Source organism: Gallus gallus, chromosome 2 (assembly GCF_016699485.2).
Source record: "Gallus gallus isolate bGalGal1 chromosome 2, bGalGal1.mat.broiler.GRCg7b, whole genome shotgun sequence".
NCBI lineage: Eukaryota > Metazoa > Chordata > Aves > Galliformes > Phasianidae > Gallus > Gallus gallus.
In genome coordinates, this window is record NC_052533.1 from 53783774 (window position 1) to 53803486 (window position 19713).

The 19713-nt window shown below is 39.8% G+C and overlaps 1 protein-coding gene across 4 annotated transcripts in view; it reads left to right on the forward strand.

Moving 5' to 3' along the window:
• CNTNAP2 (contactin associated protein 2) overlaps positions 1-19713 on the forward strand; it is a 909905-nt gene that overhangs the window by 830546 nt on the left and 59646 nt on the right. For all 4 annotated transcript variants that reach the window (XM_025147595.3, XM_025147597.3, XM_025147596.3 and 1 more), the window contains one exon: positions 6958-7051. In XM_025147595.3, the coding sequence (XP_025003363.2) occupies positions 6958-7051 (94 nt within the window). The remainder of the gene's footprint in view (positions 1-6957; positions 7052-19713) is intronic.

The window sequence follows — 19713 nt, forward strand, 5'->3', positions numbered from 1 at the left end:
TGTCCAGACAGAGATCAGTGACAAGTGGGTCCCTCGGGTCAGTGGTGGGATTGGTGTTGTTTCATATATTCATCAATGACATCACCAGTGGGATTGAACACACCCTCGGCAACTTAGCAGATGACACCAAGCTGTACAGTGTAGTCAACATACCTGAGGGACAGAGTACCATCCAAAGAGACCTACATAGGCTCCAGCACTGGGTGCAAGAGAACTTTATGAGGTTCCACAGAGCCCAGTACTAGGTCTTACACCCAGATTGAGGCAACACCCAGTATCAATACAAGCTGGGGGATGAAAAGATAGAGAGTAGCCCCGTCAAAGGGGACTTAAGGGCACTGGTGGATGGTAAGCTGGACATGAGCCAGCAATGTCCCCCTGCAGCCCAGAAAGCCAACCGTATTCTAAGTTGCATCAAAAGAAGCATGGTCAGCAGGGTGAGGTAGGTGATCCTGCCACTGTACTCTATGCTGATGAGGCCTCACCCAGAGTACTGTGACCAGATGTGGAGTTGTCACCACAGGAGAAACCTGTTGGAGTATAGCCAGAGGAAGACCACAAGAACTACTCAAAGACTGGGACACATGCCCTATGAGGACAGGTGAAAAGAGCTGGGGCTGTTCAGCCAGGAGAAGAGGAGGTTCTTGGGAGACCCAATAGCAGCCTTTCAGCATCTGAAGGAGGTCTGTAAGAAAGAAGTGGACAGACTCTAGAAGGATCTGTTATGATAGGACGAAGTGGTTTCAAATTAGAACAGGGAAAACGTAGATTGGTTATAAGGAAGCAGTTTCTACAATTAGAGTTGTGAGACAGTGGAATAGGTTGCTTGGAGATGTGGTACATACCCCAGCCCTGGAGAGATTCAAGATAAGGCTGGATGGGAGTCGGAGCAACTTGATCTAGCTGTAAATATCTTTATTCATTGCAGGAGAGTTGGACTAGATGACCTTTAAGGGTCCTTTCCAACTCAAATGATTTTGTGATTCTATAATGCATTTCCAATGGTGAATGTGTGTATATTCTCCTTACCCTGTACAATTGCTGCTTTGGTATCGATTTTTATTCGTGTTTCAGAAACAAGGAAAGAAATTACAGAATTATTATTTATTTCATTCTAACATTGAACCTAAGAACTTCAAAACTCAACATGAAATAGGTTCTTTCCATTATATAGCAGTACATTTTGGGCAAATTAATGACCGGCGGAAATCATCTTTAGGTAGACCTCTAATTTTAATAATGTGGAATTATATAGATTCCATTAACATTTGATACAACTCATCTATTAAAAAAAGCAATAAAAGGTTTGCAGATACCTGAAAGAAGCATCACGGTTTCAAACGAAGGTGGACAGAGTAAGTAGTGTCCCTTTCCCCATCAGTGTCTCTGATACATCTCAATTTCCATTTAAAATTTATCAAAAAGTTTAATGTTTAGTTTTTTGTTTTTGTTTGCTTGTTACATTGAGGCAAATTACACTTTACATAATTTACTAGAGTAACAGCCATCAGAAAAATATAGAAGTTTACTACACAAAGTACTAGAGTATTTAAGCAGATATACATGTTTTCTTCAGTGTATCTATTTTTTTTTTTCCTCCTGTGTCTGTATTCCTTATTTCTTATTTAAATCCCTGAGGGAAAAAAAAAAAAAGACTTCAGTAGACTTATACATTTAAAAAACTGCAATAGGTTAAGCCAGTGCATTAAACAGGCAAAACAGATTTGAAGTGGCTTGAGTGGCATCTAAAACAGTATTTCCTATGCCTCTGCAGAAATTTTATCTGAGAAGCTTAGAACTCAGTGCAAACCTTACATTTGCCTTACAGTGTGCCAGCGAGGTGTATATCTCCTTGTTTTCCAAATGAGCAGTGTGGCTGCAGGTCTAAGCCAGTAAAAAATGCTGAGTTTATGGTCCTAACTTTTTTATCTGGTCTACTATTTATTTACAGCCTCTGGCTTATTTGAGTTCTTGCTTTGATTTGATCTGCAATAACCTCTGTCAAGGACCTTCTCTGGCAGAAAAAGATTAATGAAACACTAGTGCCATGCTAAGGAAGGAGCATGCAGTGAGAATGACTTTGATCGTCCTAAGGAATTGCCATAAATGCCAACCAAATTTACTCATTTCTTGTTGTATTAAAAAGGATAAAGTATTAAAGGCACTGTCCTGCTTTGTCCTACACTGCTGTCATGCTCAGAAGAAGTGATGTTTATACACCTGCACGCTGTTTTTTTTTAAGCTTGTGCTCTTATGCTTAGTCTATTCTAAATTTGTAAGTATTTTTGAGTAGCAACCATCTTACTGTTCTGCAGTATTACAGCACTTACCACAAAAGGCCATTGTCCAGCGCTAGACAATGTTTTTAATGCAGCTGATATACCACTGCAGTAATACAGAAGATAAATATTGTCTAGGTTGCTTCAAAAGTAATGCCTCATTTATTTTCATGGAAACCAGAACAGATACAGAGAGCTCAATAATACTATTTGATAGAGCCCAGAACATTATTTTTCAATAGTCACCACCATTAGCTATGCATTTTCACCAGCAATGAACAAGAGCCTGCATGTCACACTTGTAAAAACCTGCAACAGTGGAGGTGAGCCACTGTCTCTGTTGCTACTGAAACACACCACCCACCAGCTCACTATGCTGACATCCACTATTGGTTTAAGCAGACCCATCAGCAGGTGTCCATGAATGTCAATGGGTGCCATTTTTTCCACATGGAGAAATTTTATTACATACCTTTTCTTCATACACACATCCCTGTCAGACTCCATTTTATCCAACTGCCATCTGCTATCATCTGCATGGCAACAAAATTTAATGGAATGCTGACAGAAAGGTTCAACCTCTACTGCCATACCACCAACATCCACCTCTGACACTGTTGGCCAATATAATAAGATAGGAAACATTACTTTCAAAGCAGTCCACGTGCATTGGTAATGAGGATAACACATCCCCTTCATTATTCTGCCCTTACTAAACACAACAGTAAAGCTCTGTTGACTTCAAATGTTGCAAAGGTAAACCCCACAGCATTATTACATATCATTTTGATAATCTTTCTTATAAAATGACTTCAGCATAAAGAAAATGCCACCAGCACTCCTATAAAACTATTAGCTTAATAGTGTATACACACTGGTTTGATAACACAGATGTAGATACACCTGCACTGAATGTGTTCATATACATACCATATATTTTTATATAATTACATATGATTTTTCTGAGAATTCTAAGACATGGCACACAGTATATTTGCCCTTAGATTGATATGCCTGTTAATCTAAGCACTACTGTCAAGATTAGTAGCATTATCCAAGTGAATGGTAATATATAAGAAATAGCATTTTATTGAACTGCTTAAATCCCAGCAATTTCAGACAAAGACAGCGTAGTTGGTGTGATGTGACTTCAGAGCTAAAGCTGCAAGTTCCTCAGAAACTACCATCTACTTTCACCTGTGTGGTGTTCAAAGCCACACTGTGTGTTTATATTAAGCTCAAAAGAAGTTAGTGATTTTTTTTTTTAAGAAAAATAGCTGCAATGAAAAATCTTACATGTAATTTAATAGCTGCATTTTAATATAAATTCATGACATTAAACTTTGTATATGCAGATGTTCTATTTAATTTTATTCAATAATGTAATATCTTTTTTCAAATGTCATTTGACACCAGTAATTCCTTTTTTATTATTATGTCTTATATTAAACTGATAACGAATATTTCATATTAAGATAGCAGATAGCTCAGTTCCAGCTGCTTAATTGAGCACCCCACTGGATGGCAGTAAAACACAACTTTGTAAAGAATGCACTGTGGTTCTTTAACTCACCAACACCAAAAAACCCTCTTTTAAATTATTAGAAAAAAAGATAATGCCAGTTAAAAATAATGCTAGTTTAGAACAAAGACAAGCAATTAAAGCAAGAAGATTAAAACCTCACCATTCACTCACTGCTGTGTTGCAGTGCACTATTTCATGCTTAGTCCCTGGAGAGAAGGGCGCATCCTACATACCATGAAGTTGGATGTGGAAAGAAATGAAGCCTTCTCCCTTAGTATAGGAGAAGCTAGAGCTGCCAGTGGAGCAGGAGCTAGATCTATTGCTAATCAGAAACACTTGCCCTCTACTGATGACAAGGACAGGAAATAATTATCAGCAACTTTAAAGTGGATATTTATTTTAACCCATAACCAAAACAACCCAAAACTTAGCAAATAGAGTTGTTAAACCCTTGAAATATTTAATAACTGAACCCATTCTGAAATGCGTGCTGCAGTCTATCATTTCAAGCTTTGCCACAGAAATCTCCCTGGAGGACTTCAGTGCAAAGGCATGCACGTGGATATTCCTGTGCTTGGGTGCTGTGTTCATGCAGGTATAGATTTCTCATTAAATTGGAAAAAAAAGAAGAGAGGAGAGATGGCAGCACAGCCCTAGAACCCTGCTTTTTCCTCCTCCACCACACTGACACCATCCCTCTTTCCACGGAACTGGTGACCATATGCATAGGTAGCTCTGAAAGTAATGCCTCCTATTTGTTTCCATGGAAACTAGAACATACAGAGAACTCAACACTATTTGATAGAGCACATTCTCAGCTATAAAATACTATTTTTCAACACAGTCACCACCATTAGCTATGCATTTTCACCAGTGATGAACTGCGTGTCACACTTGTAAAAACCTGCAACTGAAGAGGTGACTCACTGTTTCTGTCAGCACTGCTGAAATGCACCACCCACCAACTCTCTGTGCTAACATTCACCATTGGGTCTCCATAAACACTCAGCAAGAGCCCATGAATGCCAGTGGGTGCCATTTTTTCCCCCCACATAGAGGAGTTCAGTTACACACATTGCTTCATATGTATTTTGTTGTCAGATGCCATTTTGCCCAACTGCCCCTCTTCTGCTACCTGTCACACGGTAACAAAATTTAATGGAATACTGATAAGAAGATTCAACCTCCACTGGCAAACCATCAACATCCAGCCCTCATATTGTGAGCCAATATAATATAATGGAAGGCATTACATTCAGACCAACCCTCTCGTAATGTCATTATTTTTGTATCAACCATAGCACAATGGTATCTTTTCACTTGTTTAAAATGCAAATAAAAAGCTAGAGAATTGTTTCTGGTAGGACAAAGTAAGGGTTACAGTGCTCTTTGACTCCTAAAGAATTTGACATGACCTCAGAAGAGCTTCTTAGCTAACACAGTATGTTTGATTACCTAAAATAACTAAGCTTTAGATTTTATATTAGGTATTCTGAACCCAAATTATCTATAGTTGTAAAGCTGGACCTCAAAGCTGTTTTTTGTACTGCATGAATAGAAGGCAGCTTTGTATTCTTCCAGTGACCAGTATTGCAAAGAAACAAACTATAACTTTGCATATCTAACATACCAATTTTAATTCCAGAACTCCTGCATCCTAAACACTGTATTTGTGCACGTAAAAGCTCACAGTGATTTGTCATTTAAATTAACTTTTCTTTTTAAGGTAAATCTTGTGGACACAGTTAGCATTCTTAGGCAGGGATGACTGCTTTATTACTTATTGTTACAGTTTTTAAATGGAAACCTGGACCATCGCTATGATTCTAGGACACCCAAGTACACTGACAGATGAACTAACAGATTGATAGTAGTTACTACAACTTACTAGTATCTAATCAAACCCAACAGTTTCCATGTCACAATAAAATATTTAATATTCCCTGATTGATTGTGGAAATGTTGTCAGTATTGAAAAGTACTGGAGTACGTGGTAATATGCAGTTTATTTTGTTATATGCATGAAAGGAGAGCCTAGAAGACAAATTCTGTGCATTAGAACGTATCAGAAAGTACTACTGCAGGTAAAGAAGTTAAATGCAGTTAAAATCTTGGCATACGAGAGACTGAAGGATCAGACTTTGTGCAGTCTTTTCATCTACCTCTCCCTAATATGACTCTCCAAAGTCCATACAATACAGTTTAATAGCCCTTCTGTTAAGTATCACAGCAGCTCTGAGAACAGAGCCATTACTATTTGTATTCTGAAATAAGAATGTTCCCCACTTAAGTAAGAGAAGAAGCCAGAGAAAAAAAAAATAAAAACTGATGTTCTGCTTGTTCAATAAGCAGTTAAAGCAAAAAAAAAAAAAAAACCACACTAAAAACTGACCCTTATCACCTTTGGAAATTACAAGCATCAAAGCTCTGTTGGGCTGTGTTGAACTAGCTTAATAGTACTATTACTAGCACAAGCCATTTGTTATTTTTCTCCTCTCCACATTTTTGTTACATTAAAAAACCTCAAAAAAAAACAGGAAAAAATGTTACAGGATAAAATGATTGCTGTGACATATCAGGTAGCTTCCTATAGAATTAATTATTTTGCTACGTTGATTACTTTAGAATGTATGACTTAGATTTCTCTAGGTGTCATCACAATTAAGTTGAACAGCATTTTCAACAAGAAAATATAAACATGAAGTGCAAAAATATACGTCTTGTTAATTTATGAATTTTCAGAGAAAGAAGGAGAATGGCCAATGCCTGCATTAGTCTCAAATTCCCAGCTATTCTCATATGGGCAAAGCATGTAAATCTAGATTTAGGTTTTTTAACATGCTGTTTTGTTGTTCATTTTAATGTTATTTCTGTTGTTTTGAATAATTATATGGAAATATGCAAACAAAAGCTGAAATGATTCTACAACAACCGGAAAGCATAAATATTGAATTGTGTACTTTCCAAGATTTCTGTATCTTACAGATGACAGATGTGGAAGGAGAAGTATTAACTATTATTTCCCCTTTACGAAAAGGGAAGCAGAACATATCAGACAGAGTTGTGTTGGCATAAACTCTGGAAAGTAGGCCTTATTCAGTATCACTGTAAGCAGGAAGATCAGTTTGAAATATTCGTCACTTCTTTTTTCAGATTGATCACTATCCTCCAGCAACTTATAGCCTGCCAGCAGCATCTGACATTCAGTTCAATTCCCCAAAGGCACTCTTCCTAGGAAAAGTCATAGGTAAGTTTACAGTTTATACTTGGTTATTTCATTAGGTATTTTCAGAGAACAGTAAACATTACAAGCAACTTGGACAATGATATGTGTAACTTTCACAGCAGGACACTCGCTGGACATGCAACTGAGGTAACCCTATGTACATTTGCCTCCCCTTTATGAAACTCACCATCATCCTCCAGTGCAGCATCTTTCAGACCAGCTCCTCAGATGAACTTGAAAGGCAATGCAGATCCATCTCAAACTCTGTTCATCTTCTTCTTAGGCCATCCCAGTTTCCATTGCTCAGTTTCTCCACTACTGAGCTTTCAAATAAATTTCCCAGGGTTATTGTCAAGATTCAATGATTCCCCCAACACTCACAGCAATCAAGGTACATTTTTCCACTTTTCAGAGAGAGGGTATTAATATTATTTCCTCTATGTGCTTTGTAGGGTAATGCGGTTGTTTGAACTAAGTGAAGTGCTTAATTCAGAAAATTGCAGACATTTAAGTTGCGTAAGACAGCAATCTGTGAACCCCATGCACTAATTGACCTTGTAGCTAATGCGACTTTTTAAAGATAACACTTCTCCATTTGTTCTGCTTTTAAAATTTAACATGTTATGTTCCTGTGAAATACAAAATCAAAGGTCTTTAAAATGGTTGTATAGCAAGAGAGCTCAAACTATTTTCTGGTGCTCTCAAAGTCAGCACTGTAGAAAATAGAAAAAAAAAACTGTGGTGTGATTTTGTTGAGTAACTGGAAGTTGTGTGCATTTTCATCTCTGGATCAGGGCACTCAGACCAGACCCATCTTCATCTGGCTGCTCTTCCATTAATTCAAGCAATTAGACAAAAGACTTCAGGTGAAGCATTCAGCAACTAGAATAACACTGCTGGGCAAAAAAAAAGTTGACTTTTTCCTCACAGATAATTGTTAATGAAAATATCAAGATAAATCTATTAATTATATACAGCAAGTTCCTGCCCTTCTCTCCCTTGAATTTCATTCCCTTTTACCTCTCCCTGACGACCGTCAAGAGTCACTGACAATTTGAGGGCTATTCCCCTAACTTCCACCCATTTTGTCCTGCCTCCCCACTCCGTATTAATTGGCATAGCATATGCAAGTGTTAGAGCAAGCACTGCAAGCAAGGTTACTCTTATGTCACTGGAGGTCTTTGTACTCATGCCAGATTTCATTGCAGTCTCAGCTAGGTATCAGTAACAGGATGTGCCATCCAGCTGCCTCCTTTCACCTCCTTTTCTCTTGTGTGGTGGATCCACAATCCTACGCTGCCTAGCTTTACTGCTGTATGAGTAGTCATTATTACTAAAAACAGACCTTCCCATTTAGGTTCCAGTGAGTCCTGTAACACTGTAACATATACTCTATCCCCAGGGTTTATCTGATGAACCAGACCACCTAACCCTCGTGCCCGTGTTCCAAAAACAAATTGCTCAATTTCCCTGAGCTGATTTTGCAGAAATACCATATATCCTCTAAGTCTCTCCTCCCCATTACTTTGTGGAGCTTGGACCTGATATGGCCACCCAAGTAATATCTCCAAAGGTGACAACCCCTCCTTTGAGCAGGGTTTTGTTCTAATGCTAAGTAAGGCTAAAGGTAGAGCCTTAGCCCAATCCAGATTTGCCTCCTGTCCTACCTTAACAATCTGGGTTTTAATCAGGTGGTTCATTTTTTCCACTTGCTTGCTAAACTGTGGTCAGTAGGGCGTGTGCAGATACCACCAGGTTCCCAGGAGATGGCAAACCTGCTGCACAACCTTAGCTGTAAGGTGGGGCCCACCATCTGAGGACATAGTGGCAGGGACTCCAAAGCATGGTATTACCTCATATGGAAGAGCCTTGGTTACCTCTCTTGCTTTGTTGGTCCTACAGAGGTACACTTCCGGCCATCCTGAGAAGGTATCTGTTAACACTAAAAGATACTGCTAACCCCCTTTCCTTGGCAATTCTGTGAAGTCTATTTGCCACTGTTGTCCAGGGTAATTCCCCCTCCCAATTACCCCAGATGGGGTTGATTTACCTTGCTGAGGATTCGCCGTTAAACAAATCTCGCACTGTTCCGTTACCAGGCGGATCACGGTATATAAATTTCTGGCTATTCCCTTCTGACTTAGGTATTTATATAAAGCCTCTGCTCCCCAGTGCGTTTCCCCATGTTCCCTCTGCACAAACTTCCATAAGACTGGGGAAGGAACTATCAACTTCCCATCTGCAGTCTTTGGACCAACCTCCACCCTCCTTAGATATGACCCCTCCCAGATCCTCCATTAACTCATAATCCTCCTTTGTATACCTTGGTGCTCCCTCGTCTAGATTCTCTCCTTGTACCTGTCCATCTGGTCACAGTAGTTGGATCTCAGGAGATCCCTCTCTCACCACCCATTTAGATTCCAAATCGGCTCAGTTGTTGCCTTTCGCTTTAGGGTTACTTCCTGTTTGGTGCGCCTTGCAATGCACAATTGCTACTTCTTCCGGGAGTTGTACTGCCTCCAATAGGCAGAGAATCTCAGCGGCATACTTGATACCTTTCCCTTGAGAAGTCAGAAGTCCTCTCTTTCCAAATAGCTCCATATGCGTGCATGACTCCAAAGGCGTATTTTGAGTCTGTCCATATATTTATTGTCTTTCCTTTTGCTAATTCCAGGGCTCAGAGAAGCACAATTATTTCCGTCTTCTGAGCAGAGGTCCCAGAGGCAATGCTCATCCAGTCGCTTGGAGAAATATGCCACTGGGCACCTGGCAGGTGTGAGGTTTTCTGTCAGCACACCTAGAGCCATGCCACGCTTCTCACTGGTGTGTAGGAAGAAGGGCTTGGTCACATCTGGTAATTCCAACGCTGGGGCTTGCATGAGTTTCTTCTTTGGCCTTCGGAAGGCCTGCCTCGCTTCTCCAGTCCATTCCAGTATTTTGGCATCAGGCTTTAAAAGATCACCCAGGGGTTTTGCCAATAGCCCATAGTTATAAATCCACAGACGACACCATCCAGCCATGCCAAGAAAGGTCCTCAGTTCTCTTGATGTCCGTGGTTCAGGGGTATTGCCTCCTTTCTTTCTGGTCCCAGTGATCGTTCTCCTGCGGAAAGTTCATACCCTAGGTAGGTCACGTTCTGGGATGCGATTTGTGCCTTTGAAGGAGAAACCCAGTATCCGGCTTGCCCCAAATAATTCAGAAGGCTTACCGTCCATTCTATGCACTCCTCTCGGGTTTCTGTGGCTATCAACAAATCATCAACGTACTGCAGAAGGGTACCTTCTCCCTCAGGTCAGTGCCAGAGCTCCAAGTCCTTGGCTAGTTGGTTCCCAAAGATGGTAGGGCTATTTTTGAATCCCTGGAGCAAGACTGTCCATGTTAGCTGTGTTTTTCCTTTTTGTTGACACATTCTCCCACTCAAAGGCAAGCAACCTCTGGCTTTCAGGTGCAAGGGGGATGCCAAAGAATGCGTCCTTGAGATCCAAAACTGTAAACTAAGACAAACGCCTTCCCAGGTTAGTTAGTAAGGTATATGGATTAGCCACTAGGGGATATAAACCCTGCATTATCTGATTTATGGCACTCAAATCCTGTACTAATCGATATTTCCCATCTGGTTTCTGGATTGGGAGGATGGGGGTGTTATATTCAGATTCACACTCTACCAGTAACCCAGTACCAAAAACCAGTAACGGGTTTTGTGAAGAACACCTACTCAGTATGGCCAGTCGCTCCAGTAACCTGTATATAACTTAAAGGTAAAAGAAACTCATTTAGTACAGAATATGTTGCTCCAGTATCCACCAAGAATTCCCTTTAATGTTCCATTTCCCCTAGCTTGAGGTTAACCAAGGCATCTGCTAGGCAAGACCGCCCTGGTCCCTGTCAGTCCTCTGATAAAGGGGCCAGGATGGTGTTCCACTGAGGCTTTCTGTTAGTTTCCAGAGGACACTTCCTCTGCCAGTGTTTACAGAAAGCACACTGGTCTGCCTGGAGAGGGCCCCAGCCCTCCCTCTTCCTTTCCAGTTCTGTCAGAGGCTGGGGTCCAGCAGCCTCTTGAATTGCTGCCACCAGGGCTTTTCTTTCCCATCTTTGCATATCCTCCCCTCTGTTAGAGAATACCCTCCTTCCTTCCAATCTTTTTCTAAGGTTAATACAAAGGGGTCTCTTGGGGTTCCTGTGCCACACTGTTTTTGCCACTCAGGATGATCTCTTAAAGTGAAAAACCTATGCTACTTCATCCCAGTTTCCTTCCCTGTGTAGGAACAACATTAACTGCAATATGGTCTTATATTTTAGAGTACCATTCAAAACCATTTTTCCTCCATCCTCCAACTTATATAATAACCACCATTGACTGCAATACTTAATCAAGGTTTTCTTACTTAACATTCCTCCTGTTTCACTGACAACTTCTTTCCAATGTGACAGAATACATCCCAAAGGAGATCGAGGGGGAACATTGCCTGGCAAAGGCTTACTCACCCCCTGCCCCATTTCTAGAACACTTTACAATTTATCTAGCACACAGACCAATACGTATAACAAGAGTCACAGTACAGTTCAGTACATGAGAAAACCAATACAAAGTACACATACAAATACAAACACCAGAAATACCATTCCCACAATTCCCCAAATTAAGGGCTGATTTTATTTTTTTTTCCTCTCTCTCCTTGATGTGCTCTTTTGCTTTGCCTGTTTCCGTTCACTTCCCTCACAGGAGAGTGAAATCCCATACTCAGGGCTCCACACTCGATTCACAGTAAGACTGTGTCTCCCTCACACATCACTCAGTGTCATGCTTGCCCACTTAGTCAAAGAAAAGGGTGTGTACACAATAATGTTTCAGCAACAATTAATCCAATTACTATTCCCATAGCTACTCCAAGTATTGCCCAAATTATCATATCCTTCAACCATTCCTAGAAGGTATATGGGAAGCTAGAGTTCTTGACTGTGAGGGTGTCCCCCTCATGATGGTGCTCTAGCCCATAGCAGGAATCTAACCCACAACCCCAAAGCTGGGATTCAGAGGAACCCAAACCCCCTCCTACCTTAGTCCACTGCACAGCGTTATGTCCATCGAGGCCCAGGCCACCTGGAAGAGGAGATTCCTGGAGAAAAGATTCTGGTGCATGCAAGACATCCAATGCCGGGACGATCTGGTCCTCGATTGGAGAGTCCTGCCTGGCTTGCCAAAACTGACCTGTAGAACAGCACTCAGTCTCACAGAGGGTCTGAATGAAGGTAGTTTTTTTTTTTCCATTTGAGGTGCACACTGGCACATGGAGCTAACACCACCCCAATTGTACAACTAGGGGCTCTTAAGCAGACATATTTATACCACACAAAATGCATGGTCATGATTCTGTGAAGTGAGAAATGCTAACTCATTCTAGACAATGGGTCATCCTATGCTAACTAATTCTGCAAATGTCTTGCTCTCTCCTCCTTGTGCTGTGTTTAGGTAGGTCTTTTTCAATATGACTTCCTTTGTAGTGGTTGGCCCAGTTTCTTATCTGAAAGCTTCAGACCTGGAATTCAAGGAATCTCCCACCTTGCAATGTGCCATTGATGAGCAAAAGCCTTGCCCCTTTCCTAACAGACCCTTCCAAGTCCTGCCATTCCTAGTAAACCACTCCTCAATCTCCACCTCTGGAGCAAGCGTTTCTCCCCTTGGCTACTTTGGTGAAATTCAAGCAAGCCCGCCCCTCCCCACCTTTACATGTACAGGGTGTCCCCCTGTACAGGGACCATCCTAGGGTCTCTGCCTCCACTCAGTCTCTGTCCTGTAAATGCATAGAATGGAATACATATGGTGCAGTTGAAGGTTGTCATTAGGAAACATTGCCACAGCATGTGCTGATCATCACCTTCAGCTCCTCTGCTAACTAAGGATCAGGAACAGGCAAAGGTCTTGCATATCCTAATAGAGTAATTTATAAGTAGATTATGTTCCTGCTTTCCTCTGCTTCTTTATGATCTTAAGCCTCACAAAGTCTCTGTATCTGTTTCACGTTTTCACCCATTTCCATTATTATAAACTGTATTATTGGTTATATATTGCATATCCTATTGTCCCCAGGATTTATTTCTCCATTTTTTAAATGCTTAAGATTATTTTTTCAAGTTTGGGAATATGAGGGATTAAGATTCTTCTGATTAATCTTCTCTTCTTAATTCATTGGCTTCAGCAGAATAGGATATTTTATTAAGTAAGAGCAAGTCCGTAGTGAAAAAAAACAAACAAACGACCAACAAAAAAATATATATATTCCTTTCACCATAGAATATCCATACTTATCTTCAGAAACATAAATTTCCTGGTGTAAAGTTATTGTGCAGCTGACCACCACTATTCATGAGCTTCACTATGTAATTTTCAGTGTAATGCTGAATGAGGGAAGTGCACGGTTAACACTGTTAATACTGTTTCAGCAGTTCAAAGGGCAAAGAAGGTGCAGCATCTTTAAAGCTTCTAACTGTCAAGTCATATTGGCTAGATGTATTCCAGTAGCACAGAGCACCAATGGAATTTCTGGATACATACACCAAGTTTCAATTTGTGCCCATCTGCAACTATATTGTCTAAACGTGCAATATGGTAGTAGCCTCATATTTCACTGCTAGCTTGACACTGATTGCATTCAGTTTCTGTTACTCTGACAGCATGCAATTCTTATTTGGCAGCAGAGTCCTATTTTTAGAAACATATGAATTTTGAAGAGTACTTTGGAATAATATTATTAGGGAACTCATCTTCTGTCTGTCTTATTTCCATTTTTGTTAGGGTTATCTGCATAGGAGCAGCAGCTTCCGCTGCAGCTGTATTTGCTGGGACAGCTCATCTGCTACCAGTCAGTGATGATCACTTGTATGATACCTACAACAATGTAACACCATTCTACTTTAGGTGTTACAACAATATGGCAGATACAGAAATAATCATGAAATATGTCTGTGTCTCATAACTGTTTATAACTGTTATAACTGATTTTCTGTAAATCAGGAGAGTCAGGTTAGAAACAAAAATAAATGACTGAATTGTAGCAGTAATCAAGAAGCATTACTTCTTCTATAAATTGAGGTATCTTCTGCTTTCCTGAAATATTTTCAGAAAATGCAATTGTTCACTAACTTTAAAAACAGTGATAGAGAATACGTCCAGTCTTCCAGACACCGTAAAGGTTTTCAGAATGTCTAGTATCCTTACACAGGCAAAATGAATTTCTAATTTGAGGTGTGAAATAAAGATGAAGGAGATAAATAATCAACAATCTTGCCTTATGTGAACGTGTAGTAATAAAAGCACTAGAGAAATGCAAGATTTTGTAAATAAAACAGAAGAAAATTGTTAATGTTTCAAGAAAGGCAATTAATCTGCTACTTACACATACTTAAGCTCTGATGGCTGACACAGGCATGATAAGAGGGAGAAGCTAGCCATCAGGATGACCAGCAGTAAAGAGAAAAGAAGTTAACAATACAGCATGATGCACTGCGTGTCACAGTTCAGATCTGAACCTAAATTTCCATTTGTGCTGCAGCTTGAGACTCATTACTGAGTCAGCACAGAGCAGAGGGTCATTTCTCCCTTTAAGTGCTGTGGTTTTGGATGCAATGCTTAGGTTTGTCTTCACATTCTTTTTTGGAGGCCTACAGCAATTTCTGTTATGCAAACCTTACATAGAGAGAACTAATGTCATAGATAGCCTGCACTACATTACCTAAATGAAAGAGAAACACTGTTACAATCTGAAAGATTAATGCAGTAGAAGGGCGATACAGGAGTATAACAGCTAAGGGGCTAGAATATATAGGATGGCATTTCAACGGAAAAGTAAAAGTACTCACCCATTTCAAAGATCAGGGCTCACAGTACTGACTCCACAAGAGAGGGATTTCCAACCAGAAATCCTTCTAGAGTGGCAGTCAGCCCTTAAATGGGGGGGTCTAAGAGAGGTGGAGCCAGGCTCCACCCCTTCCAGTCACACAGGTGAATTGCCTTCACTTGTGCTCCCAGGGCTGATTGGGTCTTTTCCCCAGGTGCTTAATCAGTGGTTCAGGCCATGACTCAACAGTTAGCATGCAAGTACTTCTTTAAGTTTTAATATGGATTATTAAACAATTAACTACACAATTCAATATAATTTTGTAAAAGTACCATTCTGTGGAACAGAAACAGTTTGAGGGTTTCTTAGCAGCACATTTTATTGAGCTCAGAAACACTAATATCAGACTGGATTTGCTGTTGAGAAAACAGTAGGGAAGCAAAGGTAATACATACCTTGTTTGTGTTCCATCTCCACCAACCACTCCAAACCAAATTATATCATTTCAGAAACACTTAAATATTTACTTGGAAACAATTAACATAGTATGTCTTCTATAGTACTTACAGATTATCATTTCAGAACTTCAACAAGCTGTGTTAACTCCATTAAATGCCTCTGCCTCACCCTACTGCTTCTCAGGTACTTCCAGAAAAAATAATAGAAAGAAAATAGAGTCTGTAGTCCTGCTTCAGAGAATAGTTGTCAATCCTCTTCAATGGAAGAGAAATTCTGGAAATCAACTCAGGACCATCTTTTCTCTGAATAGGGATTGATCAAAAAGAAGAGGTAGAAGGCTTACTTACAGATGTGCTATTTCCTTGGTGTTTTGCACTGTTTAGACATTTGCACCATGTGTTCAAGAACATTTACCATCTCCAAAAAGAGTGTTTCAATAGCCTTGGAAAAAATATCTGTAAAGGACCTGAGCATTGTCATCACTGACACTTTGAATATGCTGCTTGATGCTTCCATAGTCTGACATGAAGTTAACATCAAAAAAAGTAATAATTTACCCCAATTCCAGTTTAGGATTAGGTCTCTGATGCTGCAAGGTGCTGTGCCCAGCACTTAGAATATAATTCAGAAACGTAAGTAGATTATGAATATAATATAAAATTATGAATGTAACGTAAAGGTATTTTTTTACTATAGATCTTTGACATGTATCTCTTTCTACCTCATTATCATAATGAAGTTAGCACTCATTATACGTACCAACAGTGTGGAAGCAAGGGTTCTATAACTTGAGTTGGCTCTGCGGTTCTCCTTTATTTTGACAGATAATTAAAGTGCAGGGTAGTTTATTGTACTTTCACAGATAATAAGCAGAAAATAGCTAGTATGCAGTAAATTCATCCACTAACTTACTTCAAAGTAACTCTGCCTACAGCTTATTTCTCATCGTCAGCATTAATATTCAGCACTGTAAATGCAGAAAGAGTAAATATAAATATTGACACATTAGGAACATTTCTGATACAGTAGCAGCTGAATATTAAAGATATGCTTTCCCCTACATGAGTCATGCATTAATTATCACACAAAGGTACAGTATCTGGACACCTTCCCTTCTTGTCTACCAAGTGCTTCCACACCAACCCTGCATTAGCCTGGTTAAAACTCCTCTGGGATTTAATATTGCCCAGCACTCTGGCCTCAGATTCATCTGTCTGTCCATATTATACTCTTTGGAGTGTTTCTGGTACTGACAGAAATGTTCCACAGCTCTTCTAATTAAAAAAGAATCAAAATATAATTTACGTATTTTTTTCTTTCCGACTCTGAGTTTTGACATAACTCATTTTGCCAAGAAATTAGATCTCTAAGTTGTATGCAAAAAGAAATACCTCCCACCTACAAGCCTCTCATCAGAGAGGAGGCCATAATAGCACTTAGAAATGCCAATGCCACCTCAATAACTGCTGTGGAAGAAAACTGGGTAGCCCCAGTGGATTTACCTTTTGTTTAAGAACTGGAGTGAAGTGGAATAAAACCAAGAGGTTTTTGTTGGTGTAGTTTACCTCTGTTTGCATTGCAACTTCTCTCAATTTTTTAGTATCTTGTAGTGTTCAGCTGCTGCTCCTTCTCCAGCTAGCTGCTCCAAAGAGGTAGAAAGGCAGACCACAAAAAAGCTGGACTCAAATGGATGCTACGGTAATTGCTGCGATCATGAGTACAGCCAGCTCTGCTCTTCAAAAAGTAAAGTAGAGCTTATTGCAACACCTCAAGTTGTCTCCTCCCAGTAACTTTCCACTCCTCAGGTCATTTCATCTCCCAGCCCATCCTGTACTTTGTAGCTGGTGGCTGCTCTTGCACTTCCTTATTGCAGTATTCTCTGTAGAAAGACTTCACTGACTATTGGTCCTCAGATCTTCTTTGGAGATTCCACAGCTCCAAAGAGTCATCTGCCTTTTTTATTTTGTGCCATTCTAACATTCATACCAGAGTGTAATAGGATGCCAGAGTCTCACTGTTCTTACAGTTTGCTTTTTTTTTTTTCCTTTAAGCTTTAAGATCTCTCTGAAAATTGTTCTGTATAAGTCACTCTGCAAAAACTTGCAGACAGTATTCTCATTGCTCTTCCGTTCTATGCAAAGTATGCAGATGTTGGTCCTGAAAAAAAAAATAAATGAGGAGACTGTAAATAAACAGTTTATGCAATTTTGAACAGACATAAGTCTTATCTGGCATTCCAAAACATGTGATAACAACATTGAAAAGTAATTGAATTTTAAAAAAATACATAAACTTCAGTAATTAAAATGAACTTTTCATAACTTCTGCATTTCATTATTTACAATTATTTATTGTGAATAATTTGCTCAAATCCCATCATCACAAATAAAATGGAAAGAAATACATTACCAGAAATAATTTCACATGTTCCCATTAAGTCACACCTCTGACTATAGGTTATTTTGTATTTCTTGTAAAAGAGATGCTCTCATTAGTTGAATTACAGAACCATCGGCCTAATTATGGCTTTTAGGTGTTACCATCCATAAAATTTTCAAGCAACACACTTGCTATTTACATAAACACTTTCTGATAGGTGAAGTAACATATTCTTCATCTGCATATTTCAGGGAACAGCTAAAAAACAGTTAAATGCCACTGAGAAGGAATTAATTCAAAAGGTTCCATTTTGAATGGCTTTTGTCATGTCTGTGCTGTAGATAGCAACACGCATCATAGTTACAAAAGTGATCTAGCTTAAAACTTGCTAGAGCACTATAGTCCTGGCAATACTCAGCATGGGTTGCCTGACCCTTTTTATTTGCCTGGTATTAAAATATGCCTAAGAGATAAACACTGGGAATCAGTCAACCCAAAACCATCTCTGAGGTCTGCTGTATCTCCACCAGTAATATATTAGTAGAAAGCCAAACCATTGACCATGACAGCTAGTGATCCTCAGGTTTAGATGCCATTATAAAATTCTATTTAATTTACAGTACAGTGGCTAGCTCATAAACACCTCCTTTAAAATACAATAGGAATAAATAAACATTTTCTTTTTAGAAAGGGCTACTTCCTCTCCCATAAATGTACACCACTTTCCAGAAAGACCTCCTTAATGTCTACATGAACTTACAAATCTCTCTCAGTGATCTTCAGCTATCAAAATGTCAGGCTGTAGCAATCCACTGAAAGAAAGCAGAGTGAAAATACACAGTTCTTCAAAAATGTCCAGGAATAGAAACATGTTTGTTGTGAGTAGTGTTCAAAAAAAAAAAAAAAAAAAAAAAAAAGAATCACAGAATCATCATGGTTGGAAAAGACCTCTAAGATCATCCAGCCCAGTTGTGCACCTATCACTGTACCTAGTTTAAAGCCCTCTCAGTGAGCCCTGCCAGCTCCTGGGCTAGGATCCATTTTCCCCTTTCAGACAGGTGAGACCCATCTGCAGCCATCAGGCCAGGCACTGAGTTAACTGCCCCATGGTCAAAAGAATTCTTGCAATTGTGCTAGCCTCTCAGCCTTGTGTTTATGAGATGGGTTTTCTTGCTACTCTCAGTATCCTTCTCTGCCACTGAAGGGATAGAAGAAAATATGACCTGTACGCTCACTCTGTCCACTAACTGCCCCAGTGCCCTGAAGTCATTTTTGATAATCCTCAGGTTTTTCTCACCAACTTCATCACTGCCAGCCTGAACTATCAATAAAGGATAATAATCAGAGGGCCAAATCAGACTAGGAAATTTCCTAGAAATATTCCTGACCTGGACCCCATGGAGGCAGCATGCATCCATGCAGGTAGGGTCAGACCAACACATACAGCCTCTCAGAAGGGAGACACCTGTGACAATCACCCCTCTGTCCCTCTTGGCGGAGGCAGTCTTGAGGTGTGAAGTCAACCGCCTCACTGTAGACAACCTCATGGGTGGACCTCCCACTGCATCCTCACTCACCTCTCCCTCAAGTGCCGCAGACCTGTTACCTATCTCCTGAGCAGTCTTCTCACTGAAGCTGCACTGGGGCTTTGTGCATATGAAATGGAATCATTTTAAACAATTAAGCTAGAATGACCCCTCAAAAAAGTCTTTCAGTATTATTTTTAAAAGATTTCTTGAGCTGTAGATGATGAGGCACCTCCAAAATACTGATATCATGAGACATTTTCAGGCACAATGCCGTTACAGGGTAATAGCGTAACTCCTCAAGCTGTCATATTGTTCTCCTTTAGCCAAATTGGAGGTTACTTCTGTTTAGCATGTTGAAAACATGTACCTTTTTCACTCAGTAAGTACTTGCAAATACAAAATTGTTAACAGGACACTCATCCTTTGGCTAGTGGCAATCTCTGGTTTCATGCTTGCTTCTATATTCTCGTGGGATGTTGTT